At 43.6% G+C, this 27,500-nt stretch overlaps 1 protein-coding gene across 1 annotated transcript in view; it reads left to right on the forward strand.

Moving 5' to 3' along the window:
* The window catches only part of si:dkey-71h2.2 (low density lipoprotein receptor adapter protein 1), a 99,113-nt gene that overhangs the window by 56,444 nt on the left and 15,169 nt on the right, over window positions 1-27,500 (forward strand). The window contains exons 4-9 of the mRNA XM_063222650.1: window positions 8,979-9,093; window positions 12,875-12,947; window positions 13,542-13,600; window positions 13,873-13,889; window positions 19,787-19,931; window positions 23,869-23,903. Coding sequence (XP_063078720.1) covers window positions 8,979-9,093; window positions 12,875-12,947; window positions 13,542-13,600; window positions 13,873-13,889; window positions 19,787-19,931; window positions 23,869-23,903 — 444 coding nt within the window. The remainder of the gene's footprint in view (window positions 1-8,978; window positions 9,094-12,874; window positions 12,948-13,541; window positions 13,601-13,872; window positions 13,890-19,786; window positions 19,932-23,868; window positions 23,904-27,500) is intronic.

Raw genomic sequence — 27,500 nt, forward strand, 5'->3', positions numbered from 1 at the left:
GGAATTTCGTACAAGCCTGGTGTGTGTGTGTGTGTGTGTGTGTGTGTGTGTGTGTGTGTGCGCGCGTGCACATGTGTGTGTGTGTGTGTGTGTGTGTGTGTGTGTGTGTGTGTGCATACAATCGTATGTATTTGAGCCCCCTGCTCTCTCTCTGTCTCTGTTATTCAAAGGTACAGTAACTGGCTTACTGTCATATGATTTGCATGGTAGTCAGTTGCATAAAGCCTAAAAATCCCCTCTCTATGTCTTGTAACAGGATTGCTTCCTCCCTGGCTGCAACATTGGCCCATAGACTATGTGGGTAGCCTGCCCTCCTCCTCCTTAGAGGCCTGACCTCTCTTTGGCAGAGTCATGGTGTCACGTCCTATAAATACTGTATAGAGCAAGCTTTAATATGCAAAATAAAGATATTTTCAGTCTAGAAGAAGAAGACGACAAAGAAGAAGAAGAGAGAGAAAAAATAAAAAAATAAAAAGTAAGAGAAAAGAAGAGAGAAGCAGAGAGTATCATTAGCAGTGCATGACATTAGCAGTGCCATCCAGAAGCATGGAGAACTCACTGCAACACTTAGTTGTTTTTTTAGCGTTCAAATTATGTTTTCAAAAATGTTTCAGCAGTTCATCAGTTTGTAACTGTATGAAAGGCACATCTGAATTTGCTTTGCCAGTCTCCATGTGTTTGCTGTGATGGCACAGTTAGTTTAGATGAGCAGGCTGGTTAAACCCAGGTTTTTCTCCTAGCACTTTATAGGCCATCTTGACAACAAAACACCTCCCACTTTTATTAAGTTCCATGTAACGCTATAGAATTTTGTATGGGCTTTCACATCTCATACGAAACTGAAACACATATACCGTTTCGAATTATGATAGTCACATATCTCTGCTAACCTCCCATGACCTGGTTAACAAATGTTCTGCGGCAAAACACAGTCAACCTGTAGGGCGACTAAAGAGAAACCTTTGGAGAAGTTAAGAGGCAACATCCCTGTCTGAAAACAAACATGAAGAAAGGTGAATGTGTAAAGATGAGGAGGGAGTTTGGGAAGATATGGAGTGCATCTTAATATGCCACCTTGCCTCCTCCACTTGCGCTTGTCTCCTTGACCTGCCTCCTGGCCCCTCCTCCGTGGAGAAAACGATAAAGTTTCCCAGCTGTCAGCCTAGCCACAACAACTTTTGAGGGACTGTTTTTCATTCACCATCCCAATTGCAAACGAGAAAAAGACTCTACAATTGAGCTTTTGCAAGATATTGAAATATAATGCTGTTGTCAGTGATGTCATCATGACGAGAAGCGAGTGGAGGAGGCAAGTGGAGGAGGCAAGGTCGCATATTAAGATGCACTCATGGAGATAGAGAACGAGACGCAGCCTCAGTTTATGCAAATGCTAACTAAAACTGACAGATCACAGGAACATTTTTTTCTCATATTCACAGCATCTCCCATTCGGAGTGTGAAGCATGTATGAATTAGCTTGTGCTGTACGCTTTTCTCCCGCTCCATTGCAGCGATCGTCCTGACACATCGTTTATGTAGCGGAAGATTGGTTTGACTAAGGGGAGTCGAGCTCATGTCTTCCAGATGTGTTTGCAACCAGCATGTCTGTCCTCGTCAAAACCACCTTTTTTCCCCCTTCCTCATTCTCATGCGTTTACAGAAGTGCGTTGCGCACACTCTTGCCAAGGAGAGCACTTTCTTCTCGCATCAACCGCTTTCACTCCATTGACGCGTGTGTCTCTGCAGCGGGGAGAAAAATACGCAGCTTGTGAGAAAGGCAGTACGATTTCATTTTTTTTCTTCATGCTGAAACTCTTCACAGCTGACCTGGATCGAGCATGAATAAGGAGGATGGAAGGAAGGAGAGGGATAGGGAAAGAAACAGAATGAAGTGAAGCAAGCGTCATATCACTCCCACAGCAAAACCATCAAGTGTCATACCCCCTGGATGTCTGGAAAAATAGATTCGTGTGCTGACAGCGACAGGGCCGGATTAAGGTGGCCGGGGCCCCCTAGGCTACTGGTTGCTGTAGGCCCCCTCGAAAGGCATTTTTTGCAACAATATTACATAGACATTGTCATAACTCAAAGCAAGGAATTAAGGATGACATGTATGCCAAATGTACAGAGGAGTGTTAACAAGATTCAACACTCATATGGCAGGCAACATTTTCAATACGTTATCTTGACGCAATTGTGAAAATATAGATTTTTATGCAATTGTCGGGGCCCCCTGGCAGCCACGTCTAACCTGTATGTTAATCCGGCCCTGGATAGCGAAGGGAGGGAGTGTTAGCAGTTTATTTTTATTTATTTTTTTAAAATATATATTTTTATGGGCTTTTATGCCTTTATTTGACAGGACAGTTGAAGATGGTGACAGGAAGCGAATGGGGCAGAGAGACAGGGGAGGATCGGGAAATGACCCCGGCCGGACTCGAACCGGGGTCCACGAGGGTGGGCATGCAAGCCCAAATGTGGGGGGCTTAGCGCGCTGCGCCACAGCGGCCCCGTGTTAGCAGTTTAGACAAGCATATGAGTGAAGACGCCTCTAAGCCACATGTGTGCAAGAGTGGGATGAAGCCACATGAAGTATGCAATTACATCTGTAATTAGCAGGGTGGCATTGTTTAGCAAGCGCATTACAGTGTTTTCATCACCTCGTTAAAAGTGTCACCGTCATCTCTTACCCGAAGTGACACCGTGGCTAAACGGATTACCTCCCTCCAGGCTGGCTAACCACTGTGCTTGACTCTGCTGGGCTAAGGTTGACTCTGGATGTGTGTGTGTGTGTGTGTGTGTGTGTGTGTGTGTGTGTGTGTGTGTGTGTGTGTGTGTGTGTGTGTGTGTGTGTGTGTGTGTGTGTGTGTGTGTGTGTGTGTGTGTGTGTGTGTGTGTCTGTCTGTCTGTCTGTCTGTCTGTCTGTCTGTCTGTCTGCCTTTGTGTGCATCTTCCTGTGTGTGTCTGTGTGTGTGCGCACGATGCGCGTGCATGTGTTTTTGCCTGAGTGTGCGTGTATTTAGGCCAAAGAGCTATCTTCCCTGAGGCTAGCTTTAAACAAGGCGTAATTTAGATACTCGTCCACAGACAAAAATAAAACACAGACTTATGGTACAAATGAGCCGGGGGGAGGGAGAAGAGATGAGGCAAGGCAGTGAGTGCGTACGTGCGTGCGTGCGTGCGTGCGTGCGTGTGTGTGTGTGTATGTGTGTGTGTGTGCGCGTGTGCCTGTGTGTGCGAGTGTGCCTGTGTGTTTGTGTTTGTGTTTGTGTTTGTATTTGTCTGTGTCAGTGAGTGTGTGTGTGTGTGTGTGTGTGTGTGTGTGTGTGTGTGTGTGTGTGTGTGTGTGTGTGTGTGTGTGTGTGTGTGTGTGTGTGTGTGTGTGTGTGTGTGTGTGTGTGTGTGTGTGTGCATGTGATAGTGAAGCTTCCCTATGTGGGTCAGGCGTTAAGGAGATGGGTGAGCAACACGTTGGTCATTGGAGGGGGAGATCTGAGGGCTGCCGTTGTTGTCTCCCGTTCGGGGCTCGATGGAGCTAATTACCCAGGCCCTTGGTTTTGAAGTGGATCTCTAAACATCTCCGGAGCGTCTCCCTCAGGGCCATGTTGGAGAAGACACACACACGCAAGCACGCACGCACACACACATGCAGACACACACACACACACACACATGAGCAGGCACGCATGCACACACACACACACACACACACACACACACACACACACACACACACACACACACACACACACACACACACACACACACACACACACACACACACACGAGCAGGCATGCACACACAGACACACACACACTTCTCAACCATTCACTGATTCGCGGCCCTGGGTGGGCTCAGAACCTCTCTCTCTCTCTCTCTCTCTCTCTCTCTCTCTCTCTCTCTCTCTCTCTCTCTCTCTCTCTCTCTCTCTCTCTCTCTCTCTCTCTCTCTCATCGATCCTTTGTGTGTGTCCAGCCGGTCCACCCACACCTGTATATCTCTAATGCCCTTTGATCATTCCTCTTTTTTTTGCCTCTGATCTTTCTATAGCCAGCTGTGTGAAGACTCCAATTAGGCTTCTTCAAAGGCTTTGAACAAAAGAAAGGGAAAATAAAGTGAAGAAGTTGTTCTTAATGAGGAGGATGATCCCACGGAAAGTGGAAATAATTACTTCTGTATTGTTGGCGTTTTGTGTTTGGCAGGAGTTTAAAAATATTTCTGCCAGTGTGTGTGTGTGTGTGTGTGTGTGTGTGTGTGTGTGTGTGTGTGTGTGTGTGTGTGTGTGTGTGTGTGTGTGTGTGTGCGCGCGCACTTGTGTGCCTGTGTGTGTGTGTGTGCGTGCGTGTGTGTGTGTGTGCGTGTGTGTAATACAACGAGAGAGAGGGGTGGGGGCAACACATCAATCTACATACAATACTTTCAATTAAATGTGTGTGGACATGTGTGTGTGGCACATGCATCCAATTTTATCTGTGCGCATGTGTAAGCCTACACATAACTCCCTAGCTCTCTTATGCACACACAAAATGGATGAGGATTTGATGTGTGTTTGTGTGTGTGTGCTTGCGTGCGTGTGTGTGTGCGTGCGTGCGTGCGTGCGTGTGTCTCTGCGTGCGTGTGTGCGCATGTGTGTTGAAACGTAGCGTGATAGGAAATAATTGGGGCTGTAGGTTTGACAGCGCCTCTTCACGTTTCCATGTCCTAAAGCCCCCTCGCATCACACACCCTTAGAACCCTCTCAAGTGGAACCGGGAGAGTGTGCACAAGCGCGTGAGTGTGTGTGTGTGTGTGTGTGTTTGTGTGTGTGTGCGCGCGTTTGTGCATGTGCCTGTGTGTGTGTGCATTTGTGCCTGTGTGTATGTGCAATGATTGTGTGTGTGTGTGTGTGTGTGTGTGTGTGTGTGTGTGTGTGTGTGTGTGTGTGTGTGTGTGTGTGTGTGTGTGTGTGTGTGTGTGTGTGTGTGTGTGTGTGGTTTATGGAATACAGTATGTATAGAATATGTTTATATATTGTGTGGGTTTTTTGTGTGTGTGAGAGAGAGGAGTGTGTGTGTGTGTGTGTGTGTGTGTGTGTGTGTGTGTGTGTGTGTGTGTGTGTGTGTGTGTGTGTGTGTGTGTGTGTGTGTGTGTGTGTGTGTGTGTGTGTGTGTGTGTGTGTGTGTGTGTGTGTGTGTGTTTGTGCGCCTGTGTGTATGTGTGTCTGTGAACCTAGAGGATATGGTTCGTTTTCAATCTAAAATGCAATCACTGAGTTGACAGAGCCAGGAAATCAATGATAGTTTTGAGCGTAACCTGTGTCCATAATACATTTATTTGTACACACACACACACACACACACACACACACACACACACACACACACACACACACACACACACACACACACACACACACACACACACACACACACACACACACACACACTAACTAGCACACACACATACACACAACCCCATGGATATGTACGTATATACCACAAAGCTATACTGTAGGCTTGAGTGCATGAGTGAACTGAATCAATGCCACTTTCTGACCTCCGGGCATGGAGGATGACACATCCTATGTGGCCTTGTCACCGGAACTAGCCTGCAATAGAAACCTTCAGGCAATACATTTACTCTGGGTTCATGGTTACTGTTTACACTGATTGTTTAAATTGCAATTGATTGTTTACTTTAGATTGCATTAAGCCATGTTCTACCATTGTTCAAATGTTTTTTAATGTTTAATCGAGTGACATGGACAGTGTAATGGGATTTGATTTTATTCCACAGTTTTTATCTTGCCATTTTTATATATACAGTATATTTATTCTTTATTATGCTGACTGCAATGTGTGTTTGCCTTATGTGTCTTTGTGCCACTACCGTAGCAAATTTTCCTTTTCATGTAAGTTTAATGGACAATAAAGAAATCGTCTAGGCAAGGCAAGGCAAGTTAATTTGTATAGCGCATTTCATACACAGGTGCAACTCAATGTGCTTCACAAGATTAACAAATGCAAAAAAGAAAGGAAACATGGAAGAAAGAAGGAATAAACGAAGGAAGAAATAAATTAGAGTCAAAGAACATTTAAAACATTAAGATAAAACATAAGGTAAAATGATAATAATAATAAAATAAAAAATAAAATAAACATAAAAATAAAAAATAAGAATTTGAGCTAGGGGAAAGCATCTGAGAACAGCTTCTATAAAGTCTAAGTCGAAGTCTAAGTCAACCCTTATGGTAGCAGCTACAGTATTCTGTCATTTAGTATATTTGGGATCATGACAACTTCCTTCCTGGACATTTTTTTCCTCAGTGTCAGTGTTCCACTAGTTACATCTCTTTGCCTTGGTGGGATGAGGCAGTCTAAAGGCAGGCGGTGTAGCAGCTTCACTTGGTCTCATACATAGATGACATAGATGAGACTTCTATCCAGTCTCCACCAGTCTCCTACAGTCTCAGTCTCCACCAGCTACATCTCTTTGCCTTGGCGGGGTGATGCAGCCTAAAGGCAGGTGGTGTAGCCCAGCAGCCTCACTTGGTGTCAGACATGCTGTAGATGAGACTCCATTTATTTGATGCAGGGAGACAGCTGGATGAACTGAGCAGTCTGCTCTTGCCAAGTTGGGTTGGGTTGCTGCTCTCCTTTGCCTGATTGTTTTGTGTGTGTGTGTGTGTGTGTGTGTGTGTGTGTGTGTGTGTGTGTGTGTGTGTGTGTGTGTGTGTGTGTGTGTGTGCGTGCGTGCGTGCGAACATAGGTGTGCGTGTGTGTGGATGTGTGTGTGTGTTTGTGTCTGTGTGTGTGTCTGTGTGTGTGCGTGTGTGTGTCTGTCTGCTGGTGGGTTCTTACGTGTGTGTGTGTGTGTGTGTGTGTGTGTGTGTGTGTGTGTGTGTGTGTGTGTGTGTGTGTGTGTGTGTGTGTGTGTGTGTGTGTGTGTGTGTGTGTGTGTGGGTGTGTGTGCGTGCGTGCGGGCGGGCGTTTGTGGCAGCTGTCTGCTTTTACAAATCGCAGGGTTGCTGCTTGAGTTGGTTTGTTTTTTCTCCTGCTGTCTGCTGCTGATTTAATGCACTGCAAGCACCTCGGTGCCAGAAGCAGAACTGATGCATTAACCTATAATTATGTAATGTGTCAAAATGGTAGCACTGAAGTCACACTGGGTGTGCGTGCGTGCGTACACACGTGTGTGCATGCGTGTGTGTGAATGAGAGTGAGAGCAAGAGTGTTTGTGTGGGGGTCCTAGTGTGTGTGTGTGTGAGAGAGAGAGAGAAAGAGAGAGAGAGAGAGGGAGAGAGAGAGAGAGAGGGAATGGGTGACAGACTGACTGTGTGTGTGTGTGTGTGTGTGTGTGTGTGTGTGTGTGTGTGTGTGTGTGTGTGTGTGTGTGTGTGTGTGTGTGTGTGTGTGTGTGTGTGTGTGTGTGTGTGTGTGTGTGTGTCAGTGTACAGCCACAGTGACAGCGTATGTCTTTAAAATCAATTTAACTGGATGAAATTAAAAAGCCCCATCCCCCGCTCCCCATTCCCCCTGTAAAATCTATATTTATTCTTGCTTTCAAGGTTGGAATTTTAAATGTGCATTTTTCTTTGTTGTATTTATTGATTGATTAGTTTAGTTTTTGGATTCATTATGAGGTTTTGTGTTCACCTTATTTCTCACCTTTACACACATTCATAGGCCATGTTGCAAATTCAAAGCACTAGTCTTGTATATATTTTTTTGCCGCTTTACTTCTTTTTTTGTGTATGTCTGGTAACAATCGGATACTAAGCCAATTCCAGCCAGCACATAGCTGCAGGAGCACACAGTGGAAGTAGTTTGATTAGGTCTTAAACTCACTTTTTAGCAAAACGCTCAGCTGAATTGGCTTTTAGCCTAAGGTTGATAGCGAAAACATTTTTGGTCAAAACATTTCCCTCAGTCGGTACATGTCTCTCACTCTTTTAAATTTCGTTACTCTTTTTCAAACAGGTCACCGTACAGCAAATTATAAGCAATTGCACTTATTTTTTTGGACCTTGACAACTTAATTTCCTTCAGGATTTAAAAAAATGTCCTCTCACCAACATGACTTGGATACAAGGCAGCCCATGAAAAATTACAGGTTTACAGAGGCAATACTATTACTGTGAGCTATAATATTCATATACCCCCAGCTCCCCCCCACCCCACCCCTCTGGCAGTGGTCCTGACAGCTCCCCTACCTAGAAGAATGCGTCTTCATAGACTCTCCATCTACACATCCAGGCTGAGAGCGCCTCAGATGAAATGTCTGCATATTCTGTTTCTTAACTGTTTTGCCTTTCTGTTTTTGCTTGTTTGTCCTGGTCTGTCTTAGCCTGGTCCAGACCATTCCATAATACTACCATTTGAATTTCGTATTCATGGTCTGGACTTTGTTTGATCTGACGCGATTGCAGGAAGCAGGAAGGACATTTTCGGAAAAATCAGGATTTAACTTAAAAGTTGTTGAACAAACATGTCTGACGTCTATCTATGGCGATGTAGGAGTGTTTAACAGACATGTCTGACAGAACATCCTACCGTAGGATAAAATTACAATGTAGGACCGTTTGTCAGAACACCGGTGAAAATCCTACCGGTCAACATCGCTCCACAGAAGACAGGTACCAGACGTAGTGCGGAGCCAAGTGTCTTGGCGGAAGTACGTAGGATGGCGCGCGAGGCTAGGTCTGTCTTGGTGTGTATTTCATTGTCTATCTTGTGTAGATTTGGACATGTGTCTGGCTGAACAGTGATGAACAAAATGGATTCATTAGTTGCAATCCAGTGCCCCATATTCCAAATGACTTGGTTTTACCTGTTCAGCCAGGTGGTTGGCTGGTGGAATGATCACCTGAGTGAATTGAACAAAACAAGGTCATTTCTGTATGTCACCTTGGATTGTAAACTAATGAATGCATTTTGCTCATCAGTGATCACGTCTGGAAAATGGAACTAATTAGATGTCAAATCTCTCTGTCCTGCAGAATCTCGTACTGTACGGCCGACAAGACGCAGGACAAGGTGTTCGCCTACGTCTCCCAGAGCCAGTTCAACGAGACGCTGGAGTGCCACGCCTTCCTCTGTCAGAAGAAGAAAATAGTGAGTTCTTTCCCTGCGTTTCTAATTGTGTCAATCTCATCTGTGCCTGCTCTACATCATTGTCATGACATATCTTATTGCAGTGTTTCAGGACCATGTTCATGGTGATACAACACTCTAATAAACTGGAATTGAATTGAATTGAATTGAGTGACAAGCTGTCACAGCTGTCACAGCTCTTTTGTAGAGAGGGCACACATGCATTGCACACACACGCACACACACACACATACACCTCCATTCAACAACACTAGTCCTGCTGAAAAATAACAAACAGCAAAGCAAGTTATGAATGCCGCACTGGTTCTTCCTTGATGGTGAAACAAATGTTTTTTTGTTACTTTTGGTGGATCTTATGTAACATGCACCCACTCAGACAAGCATAGCCAATGTCAGTTGGTAATAACTGAATGATATCTGTTTTTAATTAGCTACTGTATTCGAAGTCAAAATAAAGTCAAAGTGTGCGAAATGTGTAATCTATTTAATAGGTGTCAAGATAAAACCGTGCAGTTAAAACTAAACATGCTCCTGACATAATTCAGACAAAAATCTTTTTTCTCTCCCTCTGATAAAACACATTTTAGTGAAGGAGACATGGCTCCTTTCTGCCACTCTAGTCTGTACATTTCTGTCCATAATAATAACAGCCGGGGAGTATTACAGCCTTGTCTGGCGGTATCAACATCTCAAACAGTCCAGCGTCATGAACTTTATGAGCCACTGGAACCACAAAGGAAATCAATGGCCGCCGTTGAGTAATTTAGTCCCATCCATTCCACTGTCATGTGGCTCACTGAACTGTTGTGTGCAGGTCTGGAGCAAGGAGGCCTGCGGCCCCTAGGCTACCGGTTGCTGTAGGCCCCCGCGGAAGGCAAATTTCATAACAAAATAATAAACAGTAGACGCCGGCGTCTTAATTCCAAACCAAGAGGAGTATTCATAAGATTTACAACTGTAGCTGGCAGACTTAAGCTGGGCTTACACTGTGCGAATTTTGCCCCGATTTTGCCCCGATTTGGCACTCGCACGACTTTTTGAGAGTCGGGCCGATTTCTTGCTCAATCGCAGGTCAATCGTGAGTCTCTCATCGTGCAGTGTACATGGGGTAAGGACAAGCGATTTCGCCTCACGGGCGTGCAATCGCAGGGTCGCAAGAAAATCAAAACGGTTTGAAATTCTGGTCGTGGCTCGTGCGTAAATCGCACAGTTAAAGCAGTGCTACGACCCGATTTGACACTTCACATGTACAAATTAATAGGGCCGTGCGATTCGCTGTTGAGCGCGACCTCATCTCCACCTCAGGTGCGCATGTTACCTCCTCTGCAGACCGGGGAAACATGCCTGTCGCGTCGTACGGTGGAAGCATTTCGCTCGCATCCGACTGTCGGCTCGTATAGTGTGAGGACGTGAGTCGTGAGTTGTGAAGTTTTAAACAGTGAAATTCCATCGTGCAGTGTGAGCAGAAGCTTAAGACCCACAAGTGAAAATATCGCACAGTGTATGCCCTGCTTAAGTTGTCAATACGGCACCTTGTTACATTTCTCCAATCATATAGACCCCCCCTCCCAACTGGGGACCCCCTGGAAGGTGGGGGCCCCTAGGCTGCAGCTATATCTAGCCTGTGCATTAATCCGGCCCTGGTTGTGTGTTATTACAGTGCTGTCCATAATTGCCCTCAACCCAACCCCCAACATCATCCACATCCCCAACCCCCTTCAGTGAGTGATGCCACTGCCCTTCAATGGTATACAGTAGCTTGCTGGCCGGGGGATGGGATTTTCTTGAGTGCAGGTGTGTGTGTGTGTGTGTGTGTGTGTGTGTGTGTGTGTGTGTGTGTGTGTGTGTGTGTGTGTGTGTGTGTGTGTGTGTGTGTGTGTGTGTGTGTGTGTGTGTGTGTGTGTGTGTGTGTGTGTGTGTGTGCCTGTGATTGTGTGTGAGTGAGACTGTGTGTGTGTATGTGTTTGTGTGTGTGTGTGTGTGTGTGTGTGTGTGTGTGTGTGTGTGTGTGTGTGTGTGTGTGTGTGTGTGTGTGTGTGTGTGTGTGTGTGTGTGCGTGTGCGTGTGTGTGTGCATGCGTGCGCATGGGTGTGATAAGGACTGGGAATGGGACTGCTCTGGGACAGACTGAAGATCAAGTTCGGCAGGCAGTTCAGATTGTGTTACCGTTCTGACATCTAGTGGCGGAACAGGGATGAATGGTTTACAATGGTGTAGCGCCATCTAGTGGTTGTGACGGTGAAGATACTTTCCAATGAATGAATCGCGCCTTTGGACTTGGTGCCTGGTGGGTGTGTAGGGTCAGGTGTGGAGAACCTTTTTCATTTGAGGGGCCACTTCAAATCCATCCGATGGCCGTAAAAGTCCTCTGAGGGGCCATACTATGAACACAAACCAGGATTTTCCCCCTGCACTTCAGGCCTATATTGAAGGCAGTCACCTTTAAAACAGACCCCACCTTCTCTAGGTCTACTGAATATAACTTAATTGTATTGCAAATTTCCTGAGATTCCATTACAAAATATGTCATATTTCATATGAAGCTACATAACATTAAAATTACATCTGGTGCTGAATAAAACAGCCTCAAGGACCGCAAACGTCCCTCGAGACATAGCTTCCCCACCGCGGCAATAGGTAAACTGGAAGTGTGCAAACGTTTCGTTCACAGTCAGGCCATCCTCAGTGTAAGGGTGCGAGCGTGACGAGAGATAATGGCACAGTGGAACGCAGCATAGAGTCGAGTAGAGTAGAGTAACTTTATTGATCCCTTGCAGGAAATGAAATTGTCAAGTAGCTTAAATACATACACAAAATGCCCAAGACACACATAACACAGGTAATAATCAGGGAGGAACTACAGAAAAAAAAGGCAATTGTACAAAAACATAATTCTGTGAGTTGAGGTAGACGAGATGAACATGACCAAGAATGAATGTTGACAGCTAATTCTATGACATAGTATTATGATGTAGAGTTAGCCTGATAAACCAGTCTAAATGTGACACCGGAGTAATTTAGTCTGGCCCCGATGAATGATACCTCGGACAATTGCTGATGAGAACAACCTGTTGTTTTTTCAAACCGTGCCGGCGCTCTGACCAATCTGCGATTTTTGCCATTGATGTGCTTTCCCAACGGTGTTGCAAGCTTCGTCGTCACTCCCTCAAAACCCCGCCCGCTTTGATTCAAAACAAATCTCTGCGTTGTAATTGGTTTTGCCAGACTCAGGGCACAGTGTTCAAAACGTTCTCAGATCCGAGGCCAGACCCACTCGCAGCTGAAAAATGTAGGCGCCCAGCGGGTGGCTCTGGTTTACCAGGCTAATGAAGAGTGCATTATTCTGAGTAGAGAGAACTAAGACATAATCAATATTCAACAAAGAACATGAATCCTCTTAAGGTGCATGAAGACAAAAGGTAAAGTCCTAATAAAGCAGTGGACTGCACATGATAGGGGTGAGGACTTTTCAATCGTCACGTCACAGTCCAGTAGAGACAGTAGAGAGTAAAAATGTATTGGACAGTACACTCACGCACTCACGCACGCACACACACACACACACATATTGTTGCATGCAGTAAATGCAGTGATGCAGTGGTCTCATTCCTTCTGTTGCTAAAAAATGAGTGCATGAGTGCTTGTGTGAGTGTGTGTGTGTGCACGTGTGCGTGTGTGCACGTGCCCGTGAGTGTGCCCGCGAGTGTGTGCGTGTATGAGTATGTGTGATCTATCCAAATGGAATTATGTGGAGCCACATTCATCTTCTGTGTGTCCCCAGGCACAGGCAGTCACACTCACCGTAGCGCAGGCCTTCAAAGTCGCTCTAGACCTCTGGGAAATCGCACAAGAAGGTGAGCGGTGTTTACACAAGAAGGACACTCAGAAAGTGCTTACTGACTGATTTGAACTTTGTTGTGGAAATAAATCGTTGCTGTCCGGCAGACACCTCATATCTCCAAAGAAGCGAATTTTGTTTATTTATTATTATTTTTTAAAATCTAAATCAATATAATTGGTAAGTTTCCATTAGTAGGCTATATGAGTTTGATAAATGATTTAAAATTTGTTTATTATGAAAAAAAGTGTTTTGAAAAAAGACATTAAGATGTATAAGAAAGTGGTGATACAATTTTTCTATCAGTCAGTGACAAAATGTATGCATTCTTGTAATGGTGTAATTATTCACTTACTTACACCCCTAGTTAATTTGAGGATATGCACTAACATAGGCATTTTCTATTATGCACGTTATTTTGGAGAAAAAAATTGTATGTAAGAATACATGACTTTCACTCAAAGTATTGCATCATTCATTGTATTACATGTTTCAGTGATAAATGTAACTGTTTATCTTTGTTATGGCTTAACATGGTTTAGAACAGGCTCAGTAATGTTCAGTACATGTGTAGTAGCCTAATCAGCAATATTCAACTTCCTTCTTTCAGACAAAGGAAAGAAAGCGCGCATGTGCTGTTCCTGCTCAGACACGAACCCCCAGACAGAGATGAACCCCCATCCACACCCGCACCCACACTGCACCACAGGTAGGCTTACACATCCACACCCGCGCCCACACTGCACCACAGGTAGGCCTACACATCCACACCCGCACCAACACTGCACCACAGGTAGGCCTACACATCCACACCCGCACCCACACTGCACCACAGGTAGGCCTACACATCCACACCCGCACCCACACTGCACCACAGGTAGGCTTACACATCCACACCCGCACCCACACTGCACCACAGGTAGGCCTACAGACTCAAAAACAACACAAGAACGCACACGTGAGTGACATCACTTAATATGCGGTGGATTAGCATTTGAACAACGTCTGGATGTAACAGAAAATCCCAGTGCTGAATGAAATGACAAATTACGTCGGACAAAAATATGAGGGCCGTTAGCAGGCGACATTCATGTGTCCCTGCATTCCTTCCCCAATAACGAAATATACAACACAACCTCATAGATGTTTTTATTAGACAAAACATAACGATAATAAATTAATCTTTCTATCCCCTGTCTAATGCAATTATGACATTCATTTGATCAAAATAGTGTTGTCACGAGTGTTGTCAGTAGCTTACAGACCATCATGGCATTAAATGCTAACAAGAAAAACGACATGCTTCCAGGAGACTTGCGAACTCTATTCTAACAGAATTCCCTTGACTCTTCAGTACCTGACGACATGCCATTTTTTTGGTTCAGCCTTTTCTGAGAATCTATCCATTCCAATCGGGGCATAGTTTGTTTATTTCTTTAAAAGTCTTTACATACTCCAACTATCCTCCCAAAGGTTGTGCAGCTTCAGCTTTGTAGAATGCCTTGCTGAACGGACACCATAATAGCACAACACATCGCCACCCAGCCAGTCTTATTCGAAACACATAAACAGCTGCATCATGACAACATCAACACACCTCCACTGTGCCGCATGTGCACCGTACCCAACAAATATTCAAATGCAGACACTTGACAACCCCATTCGCAGCAGCCACCATGTTGATACAACCCACACACCATGGCAACACACCACAACACACCACAGCACAGACATTATTCCTTCTCTTCTGTGCCTCAGGTGCAAATACATTGCAGACATTATACAAATCTAATGCCTTACAATGAAACACATGCTGCAACATATCAACTGAAACACGTTCCCTGTGTCCCTTATCTAACTCATCACATAAAAATAATCACGCACGCACACACACACACACGCACGCACGCACGCACACACACACACACACACACACACACACACACACACACACACACAGCACAAGTTAAGCACAGGGGAAGAAGCCGAGTGTTATACAGTACACATCATTTTGTTCCAAATTAACTACCAGTTTCTTGTTAATACATTATAGCCTACTACAGGGGTTCCCAACCTTTCCCAACTTGGGGCCCTCTCGAAATTGTCACACGTATTCGGGGCCCACCTCTGACCCGATTACGAGTAAAACTCACATAAATCAGCAGCAACACACACCAACATGTGATTATGATTTTTAGAATATTATTTCAAGGCCCACTTGGTATACCTTCAGGGCCCACCAGTGGGCCCCGGCCCATAGGTTGAAAATCACTGGCCTACTAGATGTGATTTAGGTGATGTGTTTGTCCAGAATTATTTCAATTTCGCACTGTAGGTCAGCCGGATACTGAGAAGGAAATTAGGAATAAGAACACTCCCACTGATGCATTGTGGGACCTCAAGGCTAACCAGGCTCTGTCCTCCTAGTGGCGCAACACCTTTGGCGTTGCTTGTCAGGTCAAGAGCAATGTAAGTACTTTCAAACCTCCGAAGAACTCTACTTCTTCCCACTTTGTTGGGAAGCAATCAACTATGAGGAGCTCCAGTAGCCCTGCGTAGAGGCGTGTTCAAAGCAGTGATGTCATTGAAGCAGAGACATATTGGTACTAAGAAAATATTAGGTTTAAACTTCGGCACAGCCTTTTCTGGCCTCGACTAGTAGCAAACCAAGCTGGGAGGAGGGTCAACCATGCGGTTTGAGAAATGTTAATTGTTATGCTCTAAGTCAGACCAAGTCTCGAAGAGATTTGAAAGTCGATGATAATCAGGTTACCTCAAGGCACCTTGTGCGTTGGTGAGAGTGATGAGAGGCACTGGTTATTCACTCTCCAGAGTTATCCTCTTGGCATAGACATTAGTCGGAAAAGCCAATGTTTATGTCCTTGTCAATCCGTTCAAGCACTTTCAGCTGCATGCATGATTGTTGTATGAACTAAAACATTATTATTATTATTATTATTATTATTATTATTATTATTATTATTATTATTATTATTATTATTATTATTATTATCATCATTATTATTATCCATAACTTGGAGCATTATTCATATCCTCCGTTGTTAGTCAGTCCAATCATTTGAGCAGTGTAGTATGATGTAATGTAATGTAGCACCCACTGAATATAGCAACACTTAGCCCTTGGATCCTGGAATATCTGAATAAAGAACAAGTGCACCAGCATGCACAGAATATTCCAAACAAACTAATTATTTTGTTATTGTTCATATTGTTCAAATTCTTTACCAGAGGATAGCCCCTTGAGATGAAAATCTTGTTTTTGACAGGGTCCTCATTATGTATGTATGTGTACATTATTAATATACTGTATATACAAATGGGAAATTATTTGTTTATATTATATCACTGATTCTTGAGAAAGCGGCTAAAACATGTCTCTGCAATAAACTGCCAATTCTGTTGAAAATAAACTACATTTTCATGAACAAAATGAATCCAGGTAAAGACCCAGGGGTCTGTTACACAAATGTACAGTCGTTTGAAATATTTAAGTGTAATTTTATTACTTTTTATGGCTATAAACCTGCCCACACCCTGTAAAAACAGCTGTCCCAAGGACAGACATCATCATTTCAATTGACTTAAAATGTACAAATCACTGATATTATTGAATATTATTATATGGTTGTGACGTCATCGGTCGAATGCTCCATTCATTTCAACGGGGCTCCCCAACGTTCGCACGTCTGTTATTTTTCGATAACGGACGGGTTGGTCTATAACAGACCGCTGTCAATGGCAACAAGACTTTTCACTGCTAAAGCGACTTTTCAACAAGACTCTAATCAGCTGCTGTGATAGACAGCACCCGTTGTCCTGGCTACCGCTGTCAATGGCAAGACGTTCACTGCTAAAGCCACTGGCTTGTATACAAGTCAGTGGCTAAAGCGAATGTTTCATATCACTTCGCAGGGGGTCCGGTCTTTTGTCACTCTAATCAGCTGCTGTGATAGACAACACCTGTTGTCCTGGCTACCTAGCTGTTGCCTAGCGGTGTTCCACAACGGCACTGTTTTGTTTTGCGCAGCAACAATCTTAACATTAAATAGGTCTAAAGAAATGTCCCCGCCATGTGTGAATCATTTAAGTATATCCATATAATAAGCGGGTTAACTTTCGGCGAGTCGGTCGCTTTGTGGAATAGCAGCACTTCAGAGAGAACAAGACCCCTCCGTTCCGCGTCGGGGTCTAAAGATTCTCTCTGTCGTGCTGCTATTCCACGGTAGCGACCTTCTCGCCGAACGTTAACCCTTACATATCACCCTGATGTGAAAGTCCATATTGAAGTGGTTCTGCAGATATGCACATAGTGCGTGTAAAGCAATATTTACTACTATTTTCTGATTGCTCAAAGTGTGTCCAGCATATTAGTCACCACCGTCAGATTTTTAAAAAAAAGAAGACAATAAAATCAGGTAAGCACAAGGTCATTGTCATTACTTTGGACCCCTTTTCAAACCTTTAGCTCTACTGAATACTTCACCATCACTGAAGCTCCTGTAAGTTTACTAATTTTGCCTCAATTTGTTAATTTGTTTGGACACTGGTACTGTCCCAACCATAAACTGTCAACACCGTCGGGGGGTTTAATAGTATTATGTTACATTAATGTTAATTATATACATTTTCAGAAGCGGCATGAAGCCCCTAAGAAACAGAGCGAAAACGAAGAGGCTAATGTGAGCAAAAAATGCACAATATGTAAAAGAGTGTTTTTTTGTCTCACACCGTCAGATGTCACCACTGTCAGATTTTGTTCCGCTCATCATCTTGTTCCATATTTTACTAAATTGTGCTGGTTAATGAAACATTACCAGACATGTTAGTAATAATTGTGACCCAAACTTATACTCCAGCCTCCACTGAAGTGCATTTGGAGGGTTTTTTGTCACAAAACCTGACGGTGGTGACATCTGGTGTAGTTCACAAAAAAGCATGTGTTTTACATGTTTTTGACAAGTTTTAAGAATATGCTTCCAATAAGTATCTACAATTATGTTGAATTGTACAAGTAATTCACGTACACATATTTTTTTTACTTCTAATTCTGTCTGACGCTGGTGACAAAACCAAGAAAGAGCCCATTTTATGAAAAATGTAAAACATGGGGAGCTTGGCCAATACATTCACTGCACAGCCAAGACCTTCATCTATGATAATACACCTCTATATTTTGGATTTGAACAACTTAAAACCTGTTTATGCCACATTTTCAATAATCTAGGCCTACTTCCTAGAGTATCTAACAAATGAAGAAAAAACTCATGCACAAACATACTGTGCACACACAAAAATAAAGTGTTTATGCTAGATGTCATTGACTTGAGAGGGCTATTTATTTTGCTAAATGTAGGTAATAATTAGGTCACTTTCACCACCTTCAGATTACTGTCACCACCGTCAGTTCTTAAGTCACCGCCGTAAGAAGGAGTTTTGGACATTTTAAATGAATGTCCTTACAAAATTTTCCTTTGGAGTTGTTGAATTACCAAAGTAATTGCAAATTTAAGCCTACACGAATATTTGTGAAATTACAAAAAATTGTTTGATCTATTTAGGCATTAAGTAAGCATTGTCTGACAGCACATATTTTTAAATTAGAACACATGAAGCCGTATTAAAATAGAATGAAAATGAATTTTCAACATTTAAAGGCGTATGTGTGAACCAAAAAACACACACAATCACTTAAAAACTCCAGATACATATGCAACCAAATCAATACACTTTTTATTGCTTTTAAATTGTGTCTGACGGTGTTGACAAAAAACAAGGTATGATCGGAGAAAAACCTGATTTCTGAAAAAAAATCAAAATGGGGAGATTGGCCTTGTGCATTTCTGAAAAGCCAAGACCTTTGTCTACGAGGATATACCATATTATTTTGTAATTCACTTCGTTTTTTTCTTTCGAGATTACAACCTGTTTTAGCCACTTTCTCAAGAATCAGTGATATGTTATATTTGAATTAATGTAGGTCCTTTTTCTTACTGCATGCTCATACCAACAAGCCTGTATAGTCAATACAATATATAATATAATATAATATAATATAATATAATATAATATAATATAATATAATATAATATAATATAATATAATATAATATAATATAATATAATATAATGTAATATAATATAATATAATATAATATAATATAATATCCTAAGTGAAGTTACTGCATGACTGCTCTGCTGTCCTGTATGCATGTTTGACTCTTGCAGCATTTTGCCAGAGGTGATATCCAGCGTAAAACTGAGCACTGCTAATTTCCTCTTTGCCAGTTACATAACTTTAAGAGGGGAGGTTCTGCGGGTTCACAGCACTGCAGAGAGAGAGAGAGAGAGGGAGAGAGAGAGAGAGAGAGAGAGAGGGAGAGAGAGAGGGAGCGCTAGAGAGGGTACTCCTTAGGGACCTTATTGAATTATTCATGAGCTGCTAATGAGCAGTCAGGGAGAATGCCTCCTGATTTGACCCGTACCCCTTTCACTTCCCACCCCACTTCCACCCCCCAGACCCCCAATCTGGATTTGCTGCCTCTCACCCACCACCGCACACACTCGTGCACGCACACATTAATTTATGGCACACACATGCACACCCCACACACGTACACTCACACACACACACACACACACACACACACACACACACACACACACACACACACACACACACACACACACACACACACACACACACACACACACACACACACACACACACACACACTGCTTCTCTCACTCTCTATTTCTCATGTACAGGAACACGCACACTCACACACATGCACGCGCACGGAACACACACACACTGACAAACGCAGACTCACCCCAGCTCTCCCGTCTCTGCAGACTCTGAGAAGGTGCCGTCCCTGAGCCTGGCCGAGAGACTGCGGAAGCCGTTCCTGTCCACCTCCCTCCATTCGCCGTCGCCGCGCAGCAACCCCACCAAGAGGCGGCCAATCAAACACGACTCCTGGGTAAGACTTGCCTGGTGAACACCAAACGCTCTCACAAGTGAGACAGTCTGGAGGCCATCTATGCAACTTCTCATAGGAAAGGTGTGGTTTAAAATTGCCCATGGCTGTTTATGAGGTGATACAAATTTCATGTCATTTGGCATATACAGTACGTAGTCAAGTGCCAATCGTGTCAGTTGAATCTATTCAATCAAACTGTCGTTATCGCCTTTCCATGAGGCCCCTTATTGGACAAGGCCATGGGCAGCACAAATAGCAGTACACATTTCACGGATGTACACGCGCATGCACCCACGCACGCACGCACGCACGCACGCACGCACGCACGCAGGCACACACGCACGCACGCACGCACGCACGCACGCAGGCACACACGCACATCTCTCCAGTTATTCAATTTCATTAAATCAATCTAGTTGATGCAATGCTTCCTCAATCCTTACCATTATCAATTTAGCAATACCTGCCACATACACAAGTGCACAAACACATGCACGCACGCACGTGCGCGCGCACACACACACACACACACACACACACACACACACACACACACACACACACACACACACACACACACACACACACACACTACCTAAATTACAGCAGCTATTTACATTCTCCTGTTATTTGCGCTTGAAGGAATGTGCAAGACCATGGCGAGTTTACATGTGTAATGCAATTCACTGTTGCCTTCAAGGACACTGAAGCCAATCCAGTTGTCCTCCTATTATCCTTTAGGTGTTTTATTTGTCTGAGCACTACTAAAACGTCAGTAAACATTTACAATGACAATAAAGGACACTGTCACAAAGGTCAGACATGATCTTTAGACTTTTTCCCCACACATTATTTGCAGACCGTTTTTTATTTGATTATGTCCTACTGCAGTGTACCCAATGACCCCTTTTTTAATTAAAATCCGATCAAAGCGCCACGCCGACCTTGCTGGGTTTACATATACAGACGTGAGCAAGTGGCAGACAGTGACTTCAAGTGATCTGGATGCAACTACTCAGCAAAGCCACTAGGGGGCGACTCCTGTCTGCTTTCTCCATGATACTGTGTCCCTGAAGTACCACTAGCTGTGGCAGTGGTTCCCAAACTGGGGGTCAGGATCCCTAGGGGGGTTTGCAGAGCTCCGGGAGTGGGGTCGCACACAAAAAGAGACATTGCATAAATACGGGAAATCCACCGGTTTACGGCTAAATTCCCTAATTTGGTTGTAACAGTATTCACTTGTATGTTGCTGTTGATTTCGAGCAATATTAGCGGATAGACTATTACTGGAATATTATGTACAAAAAAGCTGCCTAGGCCACTATTGATTTCCATATATAGTTTGTCCACTAATATTGCTAGAAATTCATTGCTAGGCTGAGTCTATGACTACAACTAAGACTAAGTATTCATAAGTCCAAAACGGGGTCCTCGCTGAAAAAAAGTTTGGCAGCCACGGAGTCCCCCTCCTCTTGCATCCTTCTACACTATAATCAAGTGTGCTCTCTAATTAAGCCACTTTGGCGTCACCACGCCTCGACGCCCCCTTATAGGATCTTGTTGAGTGGATTTAATTGCTTGTGTCTGATTGGATTGAATTTTGATTGTTCCATCGGGGCACGCTGTTTTGCTCCCTGATGTGTTTTGCATTGTTTTGACTACTGCTGACTACGTTTGAGGAAACAGCTAGGGGAATTACTACGGACTATGTTTTTTTAAAATATATTTTTAGGGGCTTTTTATGCCTTTATTTGACAGGACAGTCGAAGATGGTGACAGGAAGAGAATGGGACAGAAAGACCGGGATCGGGAAATGACTCAGGCCGGACTCGTACCGGGGTCCCCGTGGGTGGGCATGCAAGCCCAAATGTGGGGGGACGGACTATGTTTGAGGAAACAACTAGAGGGATTACATTTTTCATGTTTTTGTGTAAGGAGATGTGGGAAGAAATGCGGATGAAAATTCATTTTTACTTAGCCTAAGTGATTTACAAAAAGTTCAAAATGAATCAGGCCTATTGAAATTAATAATTTGTAACTATTTCTAGCAATCTGATCTGTTGTGAAAGTTTTGTGTATGAGTGTAGTGTTTTGTGTGTTGTGGGACAGCGATGGTGTACTGGTTAGCAGAGGTTTCAAAAGTAGCACTATATTACATAGCTGTTGCACCATTTACTCCGTTGTACCTCATGAGGTAGATAGATTGTGTTGTTACTGAAAAACACTAAACACCTAAGAAGAACCCACCCACTATTACAGTATTTGCCTACTGCTTGAACACTATAGGCTGATGCTTAGACAAAAATAGCATATTGTTAAGTTGTTGGTAACATAACTTAAACACAGTGTGCCGTACCTTAAACAAAAGTGCTGCTTAACACTGTTGCAGCAATTCAGCAACACACGTTTTGCTTTATGCTACACACTTGCTCATGGTCACTGCACACTTTTTCCTTCATAAGACACTCCATTAAAAAATGAACACTCATCATATCATTGGGAAAACACATCCGGTAGAAAAACAAAACACACTGAATGTATGACAAGATTTAGGCACCGACAATAAAACACATGCTTTCAAAATGAACCACTATTCTGCCAGTTACAAAGTTGCATTCTTTATATTACATTGCACTTATTTTATTTTTCATTTGTTTTACTTTGATGGCTACTTTGCTAAATTCACACCTTCCTACACTCAAACAAAACAACAAATAGCACAACGGTATTAAAGAGTAGAATATGGAGTGACATGAGTGACTGACTCACATTCTGTAGAACCTACGCTGATGGCAGGAGTAGCCTGTTATCTTCATCATCACATGTTAGGGATGAACATGATAGTTTGTAGAAATACACATACACCTAATAGTAGATGTCAGCTGCATATTGTGTCTGGAAATGTATTGTACTTCGTTTCTTTACTGTAAGCAAACCTCATACCTCACACCCAAACAACAAAAGTATATAGACTATGTTTTTCATTACAGCATGTTGACGTCAACCACATATTTATATTATATTTAGATGTTTGAAAATGTGTGAATATACGTAATAGGCTACACAATTTTTTTTTTCATACACTAAGCTCACATACACACTGTTGTGTTGAGAGTGATGTACTGTTTAAGATATTTTGCTTCAGTTTAATGTCCTGTACTGTAAGGTGCAGTTGTGTAATGTACAGTATTGAATTTTGGGGTCTTGTGAAGATGTACATTCTGTGAGTCTGAATAGACTGGTACAAAAAGAAAGACTCCTGTGTTTTGTATAAAGTAGACAACTGTTTTCACGTTGATCTAATTTGTTTTCTCATTTGGTGCTAATGTGTGTCTTTTGACATGAAAGTGAGGTTTTGACAAAAGATTGTTGAGTTTTTCTGGCAATGTTAAGGTTTTGATAGCAGAGTTTCATGTTGGCATATATGTGCAGGGTTTATCTCCAAGTGTTGAGAGTTTTTGGCTTGTGTGTAGAGTTTTGACTCTATGAGCCAAATTTAGCAAATTGTGTGCAAGCACTAGGCAAAAACTGTAATTTAGTCCAACCATCGCCAAGTTAGCTGATTGTAAGCCACAGGTCTACTGGTTTCTCAGAAGTTACCTGTGGTGGAAGGAAAATGTGTGTTTCTTTCTTTTTTTTTAACTTTACTTTTCATTTTGACACCTCTACTGGTTAGGGAGTTGGATTTCAGATCAGAGGGTTGCTGGTTCAACCCCGACCCTCACCAATCTCTTCCTCCCTCCATGGATGAAGTTTTCTTGTGCAAGGCATTTATCCCCACCCTGTTCGTTACTGTAATATCTGTAAGCTGCTTTAGATAAAAGCGTCAGTTACTGTAAGCGTGTAATGTAATGTAATGTAATGTATGATCTGTAAACGGTATCTATCTGTCTGTATTGATTAGTGGCTGTGTGTTCTGTGTGCTTTATCTGAACAGGATGTGGAGGACGGTTTAGATGATGCCTTCTCAAGGTATGCACTGCACAGTGTGTGTGTGTGTGTGTGTGTGTGTGTGTGTGTGTGTGTGTGTGTGTGTGTGTGTGTGTGTGTTTTTGTGTGTGTGTGTGTGTGTGTGTGTGTGTGTGTGTGTGTGTGTGTGTGTGTGTGTGTGCGTTTGTGCGTGCGTGCGTGCGTGCGTACGTGCGTACGTGCGTGTGTGTTTGTGTCACTGTTTATGTACCTGTGGTCATGTGTGTTTGAATGTGACTGTATGTACATGTACTGTAAAAGTGTATTTGTTGGTATGGGCTACATCTGTTCACTTTACAGTATATGTAGGCTTTTGTGCATTTGTGTGCATTTCTATGTGTACTTGTTCAAAGTTGTTTTGTGTGTGTAGTACATGCGTGTGTGTGCTGTGTGTGTGCTGTTTGTGTGTGAGTGTGTGTGTGTGTGTGTGCGTGCATGCGTGCGTGCTCCTGTGTGTGCTCCTGTGTGTGTGCTCCTGTGTGTGTGCTCCTGTGTGTGTGTGTGTGTGTGTGTGTGTGTGTGTGTGTGTGTGTGTGTGTGTGTGTGTGTGTGTGTGTGTGTGTGTGTGTGTGTGTGTGTGTGTGTGTGTGTGTGTGTGTGCGTGCGTGCGTGTGTGTGTGTGTGTGTGTGTGTGTGTGTGTGTGTGTTGGTACACTCCCTTTTGTCCTTGGTCTAAAGATATAGAACAGTGAATATACTGTGCAGACAAAATGATGAGACACGGTGGCTCATTACAGGTGAAAAGATTGTCTTTGTCTCCAATTTTTTCATTCTCTCACTACTTCTCCTCGTTTATTTCCTTTATCCTCTTTCTTTCTTTCTTTCTTTCTTTCTTTCTTTCTTTCTTTCTTTCTTTCTTTCTTTCTTTCTTTCTTTCTTTCGTTCCTTCCTTCTTTCTTTCTTTCTTTCTTTCTTTTTTTTCTTTCTTTCTTTGCATCTATCTCCCTCTTTCACTCCTCCACTTTTATCCTCATTTGTCTCTCTGTCTCTCCTCTTTCCATTTCACTCTCCCTCCCTTTCTCCTTTACTACCTTCTGTCTGCCTTGCTTCTTTTTCAATTGCTTTCCTCTTCTCTGTCAATTTGCTCATATCTCCCTCTATCTCTTTATGTGACACCATCTGTCTGTCTGTCTCTCTTTCTCTATCTGGCTCTCTTCTCAATCTCACTGGCTTCTCTCTCTCTCTCTCTCTCTCTTTCTGCTTATCTCACTCACCTTGCCACGGTAAAGCCAGTACCACATCTGGGGTGGATTTCTCGAAAGCAAAGTTGCTTACTACATTAGCTACTTGGTTGTTTTCAATGCATTTTCCCATTGGCAACTACCGAAGTTGCTAACAGGCTAACAACTTCTCTTTTGAGAAACTCACCCCTGGTGGCTAGCATGCCAATCTGCCCTCCCATCCCATTGTAAGCGTAGCTGCCTGCACTGCAGGTTTTCGGGGAGTTCTCCTCCTGCATTTTACATAAGGCCCATCTGCCACCTCCATGTGTTTTACTTCCATCACTTCTAACCCCCACACACCCAATGCCTATCATACCATATTTAAGATCAATTTTTTGTCCTGCCTTTGCAAGAAATATCGTCTGGAATAAATGTCAAGTGGTGTGCTTATACAGTAAGTCTGCTGTTTATTTCCCGACACAGGGTACTGAGGAGAAGAGAAGTGATGAGGGTGGGATACTGTAGACACTGTACACTACAGACTAATGCAAAGGTTCTCTCCTTGGGGCCACAGTACATGCAACACAGCACTAGTGTGAGTGAGTGAGTGAGTGAGTGAGTGAGTGAGTGAGTGAGTGAGTGAGTGAGTGAGTGAGTGAGTGAGTGAGTGAGTGAGTGAGTGAGTGAGTGAGTGAGTGAGTGAGTGAGTGAGTGAGTGAGTGAGTGAGTGAGTGAGTGAGTATTCTCTGCCACGTTATTGCACCACTCATAGTTTGAGGATTAACCAGGCAGGTAGGGTGATGCCAAGTCGACTGGGTACAGCCCAGCTCAGCACCTACATCAATAGGTGGTCAGGTCAGGGCATGCTACAGTACGCCATAGTGTCTTCCTCCTTTGGTCTTTTCATGAAGAGGGGATGCAGGGTTGGAGGCTCACCATGCAGCTACTCTACCTTTGTTGCCTGATGTTTGTATCTGACTTTATCAGTCTAATGCAGAGATTAGCAGTGCCTTCTGGCTCTTATCTGTGGACCCATAACCCCCCTGCTGCCCTGCCCGCCACCCACAATCTCTAGGACTATCTCTGTTCTGGTCTCTTGTTCTTTTTCGATCCACCCTTGTCCTTTCTTTGCTCCCTTACCCCCCTATCTCTGTACAACTTTCTCTCTCTCTCTCTCTCTCTCTCTCTCTCTCTCTCTCTCTCTCTCTCTCTCTCTCTCTCTCTCTCTCTCTCTCTCTCTCTCTCTCTCTCTCTCGCCACTGTGCTCCTCTGTCACTTCCCCACAATTCCCCATCTCTGTCTCTGTCCATCTCTGTCATTGTTTCTTTCACTTTTTTTTATCTGCACCCACCCCTCAGCTCTGTCAACCAAACATTCTCTCTCTCTCTCTCTCTCTCTCTCTCTCTCTCTCTCTCTCACTCTCCCTCTCCCCGCTTCCTCTGTAATCCTTCCCATGGCACAGGTGTGTGTAGAGCTGAGCCAGCCAATGTCAGTCCCCCGCTGTTGGCAGCTGTGTCCACCTGCCCCCCCTGCTGGTGCTAATCCCACATGGCGGCCTGTTCCAGCACATGGGGAGGTGACATCATGTGGCAGGGCAGGCAATGCGCCATGTCACTGCACCGCATCGCCACACAAGGCTTTGCTTTTTTTTTTAAAAAGAGATATTTTTTGGGCTTTTCGACCTTATCCATGACAGTACAGTGCAGATGGTGACAGGAAGCGAGTTGGGAGAAAGGCACGGGGAAGGGCCGGCAAAGGACCCGGGCCGAGAATCGAACCCGGGTCGGCCGCATAGGAAACAAGTGCCCCACCTCTTGAGGCACGGCAGGGCCATGGCTTTGATTTACTGTAACACCAGAGACTCAGACACAGAAACAGTGCCACCACCATTACCACTGTTAACCCTCAAAGAGTTTTATTTCTCTCTTTTTTTGACAATTTGAGCAGTCAATGTGTGGAGAATATCTCAGCATTTTGAACACAAGTTCAAAATAGTACAATAAAGGTCAAGAAAGGAGGTGGAACAGAAAGGGTACACAAAAGTATAATGCCGACCAGAGCAATGGAAAAGGAAATGCAGGCTGGACTCAAAAGATTAGACAGGTATTAGACAATACCATTGAAGGAAACGAGGACAGAGGGAGATATCCAGGGCAGGCAGACGTGCAGGAAGAGAAATGGAAACATAACGTTTCAGACTGTAGCCTATATGGTAGCCTAGATGTTTTCAGCACCCCTTACACAGCCCTCAGCATCCCATATGCTGTAATTGCCCTAACGTCCAATCATGCCTCAGGTGCTGCTGGAAACATTGCATCACATAGATAACTTTTATTTGCTTATCAAAATGCCGAAACGTGTTTGTGTAGCAAATTACCCCGCCCTGTTTTTAAGGTTACAAGGTTAGTTTTTAAAGTTACATTCATTTTATCCAAAC

This window comes from Engraulis encrasicolus, chromosome 18 (assembly GCF_034702125.1).
Source record: "Engraulis encrasicolus isolate BLACKSEA-1 chromosome 18, IST_EnEncr_1.0, whole genome shotgun sequence".
Lineage (NCBI taxonomy): Eukaryota > Metazoa > Chordata > Actinopteri > Clupeiformes > Engraulidae > Engraulis > Engraulis encrasicolus.